Raw genomic sequence first — 6,615 nt, forward strand, 5'->3', positions numbered from 1 at the left:
AAATTTCTTTTAAAAAAATCATTTAATTGGTATTTATTTCATAATAACATGAGGTATTTCAAAGTGTACATATTTTATAGAAATTAAACACACAACTTTGCATTTATCCATTTCTACACATCACACATGAACCAACATACTAACAGAAAGACAGAGAATATACATATACATATATAATTTCTTTAAAAAGTTTCTTAGTTCAAAAAAGTGATAGTCATATCTACTAAAAACCTTCACTCTTCATCTTCATATGTAAACATAATTATCAAATTTAGTTACATATCAGCTTCATACTAAAGTACACAGTGTAAGAATTAGTACAGTACATAACAGAGATTGACAATATATTTGTATACAAAACATGCTCCTCAAACATTGAGGTGTTATCACGACACTAAGGTGTGAACTTCCAGTGTAAGACTGACCTCTTGGTGGGCAAGTTTATGGAATTTACAGAAATGTTTCCCCAGGGATATCAAATGCGGACTCCCTTTCTGTGGCATCTATTGGAATGTAATCACTGCTGGAAAAAGGAGAAGTGACCTTGGAAACTTGAAGTAAACATGACTTCAATAGCTTTCCAAAGTTCCCAACTGTCCTGAACTTTCATGGCCATCACCGAGGTTAGAGGAAAGAAAGAAGTCACCTAGCATCCTATTCCTAGACTTTCCAAGGCCCCACTAGAACTCCATGATTTGTCCCCTATCCAGCTCCAAACTTGACAAGGGACCAATATGAAGGTAAACCAACATTCTTAATGTCAACACAATAGGTTTTTTTTCAAGTCAACATGTGCAAAACAGTAGTGACTGTCCATTTAAGAAATATTTAGTACGTCTCAGAGTGTTTGATTTTCTTCAGCAACTGCTGTTTTCTTGCGTGCAATTTCTCCCTTTCCACCAGGAGCTTGTACTCATCAGCCTGCAGAGTGTGGATGTACTCGGTGGCCTTTTTCAGGATGACCACCTTAGCGGCCTTCTCATTGTGCACCAGCTCAGGCACAAGGTCCCTGAGGTTCAGGAAGCTGGAGCGCAAATTGTCACGGCGTTGGCGCTCCATCATGTTGTGGTTGCGGCGACGCTCATTGTCCACCAAGTCCGAGTTGCAGGGACCCAATCTTGTAGGCTTCAGCGGGAGGACGCACTTGAGGGGCCTTAGTGAAGCCTTGCTCTTGACTTTCTTGCGTGGCGGCGCGTCCTCGCTGTCCACATAGGGCAACGGTGGCGCCGCATAGTTGTGCTGCTCATGAATGAGGACACAGCGCTTGAGGATCAGCTCGCTGGACTGCACGCACCGGGAGCCCAGCGCTGCGTTCCCAGGACACGCCGCGGTGGGGAGCCTGGTGACAGTATTGGAGGACTGTGTCTCCTCCACCGTGACCACATCGATTTCCTCTTCATCTTCCTCCTCAGTACCTGAGTTGCTCAGGATGTCCTCTCTGGAGGTGCTGAAGGCCTGGTGGTCACTACGGATGACTGTAGTGCGGGCAGTACCGGCACTGGCGGGGATGGCCGGTACCTGCACCCACTTGCGCTTATTCTCCGGGAAGAAGACCACAGCAGGGTTCACACACTCCGAGTCCAGGTGGGCGAGCTCTGTGAGCCAGGCGGCTTTCCCACGCCCCACACTTGCTGTTCCGCTGCACGCGTGGCCCGCAAAGCTGGCGGCGGCTGCCGCTCCAGGGGCGGAGGTACTGGGGCCGGCGGCCAGGGACCCACAGCCATCCGGCAGCTTCTCGCTTACCGCACTCTCCAGCTTCTCCCGGGAGGAGAAGCCACTCCACATGCAGTCCTGAAGAACGATCGGGTTGCTGGTGAGGCCGCGGAGTCCTCCCAGGCCAAAAACATCCTCCTCGGCCGGGTTACCCCATAGGTCGGCCTCAGGCAGCAGCATCTCCGTGGCCCAGTTCCCTGGCTCCAGGCTGTGCTCCGCCAAGGCACCGCTGGGTGACAACCGAGGCGTAGGCAACAGGTCAAACTTCTTCCAGATGTCCTCCCCCGGAGGCGTCGAGTTGGGACCGCCAAAGTAGACGTCATCTTCTTCCGGATAGAAGCAGGGCTTCAGCGAGTCAAACTCCAGGTCTGAGTTCTTGCAGATCATCCCGGGCATGGTGGATGTAGTGCAGCTGAGCATCCGTTAGTCTCCGGCTGGTGACTAAACACTTCTTACTTCTCAGCTCTGTTTAAATGTAGGGGTGCTTCCGTCCCCTGGGGGTCACACAGGGTGTAGGACTCAACCAACCTGCAACACTCTCCAGGACTACCGGAGGATCCAATCCGAGCCTTTTCTGTGCTGGATCTCCGGTGGGCTTTAGGGACAGACGGGTCCTCCTGGTGGCTGCAGTTTGATTGCCCTTGTGCCTAACTAGGGCTGTCCTGGCTCCAACCCAGTTCTAAGGAGCATCTTCCCGGGAGCATAGTGTCCTGGTCCTGTGCCTTCCTCCTCCACCCTCCTTTGAATCCACCCACCAGGTCCAGACAGATGATTATCACTTCAAGTGAAACTTTCAAGGACAGAGGGCACTGATGATGCCTTTCCAATCCCCAAAGAAAACAACTTTCCATCGAGATTAGTATACACAGCAAGATTACCCTCCATAATAAAAGGAGAGAAATGATCTCAGAAAAGCATAAATTGTGGGAATGCAGGACCACTAGATGAGCATTGAGGAAATCTCCACTCAGAAGAGGAAGAAATATAGGTACAAACATGACTGCTCCTGAAGGAAAATATCCCATTATAAGAGTAGACATGCAAATGAGAAAAGGAAAGGAATCAAACATTACCAGTAGTACAGAACATAAAACGTGAAAAATGAGAGGGAGAAATGAGCTCAGAATATTTGAAACAAGAAGGAGCAAATTATAGTTATTACCCACTTATTACAATGAGTATAATAATCTTAATTCTCCAATTAAAAGACACAGAGAATCTACTTGGGATAAGACACATTTCAGAAGTATGTTGTTTACAAGAAAATAATCTCTCCGCAAAGAAACAGACTGAAAATATGGAAAATGATAATCCAAGCAAATATAATCAAGCAGGTGTAGTCATAATCATAACCAGTAAAATAGACTTAAAGACACAAAAAGTCACTATATGCTGAACAAAAGAAGAATTCATAAAGAAGATATAACTAAGGGTTAGAAAGTAATAGAATGCTTGCCTGACAAGTGTAGGGATCTGAATTTGATCTCAGCACCATAAAAGCAAGCTAGACTATAAATGTATGTGCTCCCAATGCTGACATCACTAATTTTATACAAGCACAACTAGTCATGAGCCCTCATTAAAATAATAGTAGGTTACTTCAATATCCTGATTCAAATATATTCATTGAAAACAACAGATCTTCAAACTCAAAAATTAGCTAAGAAACATCAGAATAATACTATATGTAGTAAAATGACCTAAAGAGACATCTACATATTCCACTCAACAACTGCAGAATACACTTTTGATTATCAGCATATTATTCTAACAAGCACCATGTATTAAACCTCAGAGAAATTATTATTGAATTAAAATATAATAATTCATTGCATCATATATAACCTCAATGGAATTAAAATAAATCAATAGCAAAAGAGACTGAATACTCTCTTCATAACTGTGGTTACATAGTAGTTCCTGATTGGTGAGTTATTGAAGAAATCAAAGAAGAAATGATAAAAATCTTCTAATCAAATGAAAGTTTCTATATTAGCAATATAGAGATATTTTAAATAAATACTTGAAAGGTATCCCAAGGACTTATAAAGACAAACCCAAACCAAATTCCAAATCAGTATAAGAGAAATAATAAATAGTACAGCCAAACTAAATGAAACAGAAACAAAAAGAACAACAAAAAGATTAATTTTTAAAAGATGGTTATTAGAAAAAGATAAAGAGAACCATTTTGTTAAATTTATTAGAAGGGAGAAAAAGAAAAATAAGTAAAACTAGTTTTAAAAACTAGTAACAGATATCATTGAAATTCAGAGGCTTGTTAGAGACTATTTTGTTGAACTACATGTAAATGCATTGGGAAAAATACAAGTGGATACACATGCTATAAAAATTGAACCAAAAGCATAACTAATTCATCAGGACTAAATAGTGATATTGAAGCTGTAGTCAGAAGTTTTTAAACACAGAAAAAAGCAAAATTGGATGGATTCCTGCTGCTCTTTAGAGAAGAAATGATACAATGATACCAATGATACTTAAAAAGACTCTATAAAGCAGGAAGAGAAGCATCACACCAAAGGTCATCCTATGAGCCAATGTGTGTGTTACTAAAACGTGGAAAAAATGCAACCCAAAACTAACTTGTTCCTGTACCTCTTAGAAACATAAATACATCATTTCTCAACAAAACACTTTTAAATAGAATTTCAAATTACATTAAAAATATCATTCACCTTGATCAAATTGCCTTCAGTTCAAGAATCTGTGAATGGTTCAATATAAGTATAGCAGGAAATGTAATGCAGCTCACAAATAGAATCAAATGTAAAAAATACATGATCATATTAATAGGCATATGAAAATCCTTTTGTTTAATTAAATATCCCTTCACAATAAAAACCAGAAATAAAGTATATATAGCAGGATTGCATCTCTATATAACAAGGTCATTATAGAACAAATCTGTAAAGCAGCATACATACTGAGTGGGGTAAATCTGAGATGTTGAAATTCACACAGAAGCAAAAAGACTCACAATAGACAAAACAATATAATGAAACTAAAGAGAGGGCCCAGAAAAAAATACATTTTTGGCAAACTGATTCTCAGTAACTGTAGCAAAAACATCTCTTGGAGAAAGGACACTCTTTTTAACACAGTGTGCTGGGAACACAAGTTATCTGCATGTACAGGAGAGAATCAAGGCCCCTGTGCCTCCTCTTGCACAAATTCTGTTCCAAATTAATGTGATTTTAAAAATTAAGATTCAAAATCTTAAAAGTGCATAAAAACATGAGGGAAATAATCCAAGAGAGATGCATATGTAATGATTTCCTGAATAGAGTCTCAATAGCTCAGGATACAAGCAAGAGTTGATAAATAGGATTATAACATAGTAAGAATCTCTGCAAAGAAAAGGAATCAACAGAGTTAAGAGATGATTAAAGCTAATTGTCAACTCCACAGAATCGAGAATAAGCTGCAAGATGCATCTCTCTGGGCATGCCTGTGAAGCTTCTATTTTCTTAAAATATAACCTTTTTAAAATAATTTATTCTTTGAGAATTTCATGAATGCATACAATGTATTTCAATCATATTTACTTCCCACTCCTCTCCTCGCCTCAAGATCTCCTAGATCTTCCTCTACATCACTCTCCCTATTTTATGTCCTCATCTTACAATCTCCTATAACTGATGCTCCAGAGGATCCCAAACCTTCTCTAGGCATGCATGCCCACGGCCTATACACATTGACACACACACATACATACACATAAATGCAAAGTAAAAATAAATCTTTAAAACTAATCAGTTTTTTTCTCTTACAAGTAGCAAATTGGAAATGATGCTATTTTAAGAGGACACAAAGTCGGGTGAGTAGGGAAGAGAGGATGGATCTGAGAGGAGTTAGAGGAGGGGTGAATATGACCAAACTATATTGTATGAAATTCTTAAAAAACTAACAAAAATACTTTCATAATGATAGTAAGAAAATCAGATTATTTCTGTTTAAATGGAGGCTAGATGATGAAAAAAGGAAGAATGGAAAAATAGAAGAAAGAAAGATGACATGAAAGATAGAAAGACAGATGATAGATAGATAGATAGATAGATAGATAGATAGGTAGATAGATAGATAGATAGATAGATAGATAGATAGATAGATAGATAATGCAGAGGGAAATTATTATAATACCACTTTTACTTCTAAAGTCCAGGACCTATATCACAAGTTTATGATGTGGCCATTGTGTGTAGTGGGAAAGGAGCAAGTGATTATATTCATTTTGTAAGACTTTTTGTTAAATTAACACCACAAAACTTATTTCTATGTTTACTACACATTTGCCTTTGATTCTAAGTAATACGAGAACTGATTTATCATACAACTTGGGAGAAAATTTGATAATCTCCACTGAATGGGTTAAAAAGGAATGGAAAACTACAAAATACTAGTTTAAGTGTGAGTTCTAAGTATGGTAAATACAACGATAAATAACTTGCTGTCTTTCTCTAATTTTCCAAGGTGAATTTCAGTACAAAAGCTTTTTTTTCATAACAGTTTATTTCAAGAAAGGAAGGACCACTTACAAAAACTATTTCTTTTAAGTATAGGGAACAAAACGTCTTAACATAAAACTCCTAACTTCCACTGAAAGTTATGAATTGAGATGGACTGAATAATATCAACTGCAAATCTAGTGTCTGAAATCTGTATCCCATGAATTCTCAAAGAATCTCTTATCTATCATCTTTCTTTTTCTTTCTCTCTTTTATTATTTCCATTCTTCTTTCATCATCTCGTCTCCATTTAAACATTATACATTGCCTTATCTTTCTTACCATCAGTACAAAAGTGTTTTTGTATTCTTTCAGAATTTCATCGTGTCTTTGAGACATCGTGTCTCCCAGTGTCTTACATCTTAAGTCACATAGA

General features: G+C 38.9%; 1 protein-coding gene across 1 annotated transcript; it reads right to left on the reverse strand.

Moving 5' to 3' along the window:
• Nucleotides 1-217: 217 nt before the first annotated feature.
• LOC118573807 (protein S-Myc-like) lies at nt 218-2,133 on the reverse strand. The gene has a single exon (XM_036174208.1). The coding sequence runs from the start codon at nt 2,131-2,133 to the stop codon at nt 829-831; it is 1,305 nt and encodes a 434-aa protein (XP_036030101.1). The 3' UTR covers nt 218-828.
• Nucleotides 2,134-6,615: the final 4,482 nt, after the last annotated feature.

This window comes from Onychomys torridus, chromosome X (genome assembly GCF_903995425.1).
Source record: "Onychomys torridus chromosome X, mOncTor1.1, whole genome shotgun sequence".
Lineage (NCBI taxonomy): Eukaryota > Metazoa > Chordata > Mammalia > Rodentia > Cricetidae > Onychomys > Onychomys torridus.

Coding starts and splice junctions, on each gene's coding strand:
- LOC118573807 (XM_036174208.1), bottom strand. CDS start 2,133: ATGCTCAGCTGCACTACATCCACCATGCCCGGGATGATCTGCAAGAAC.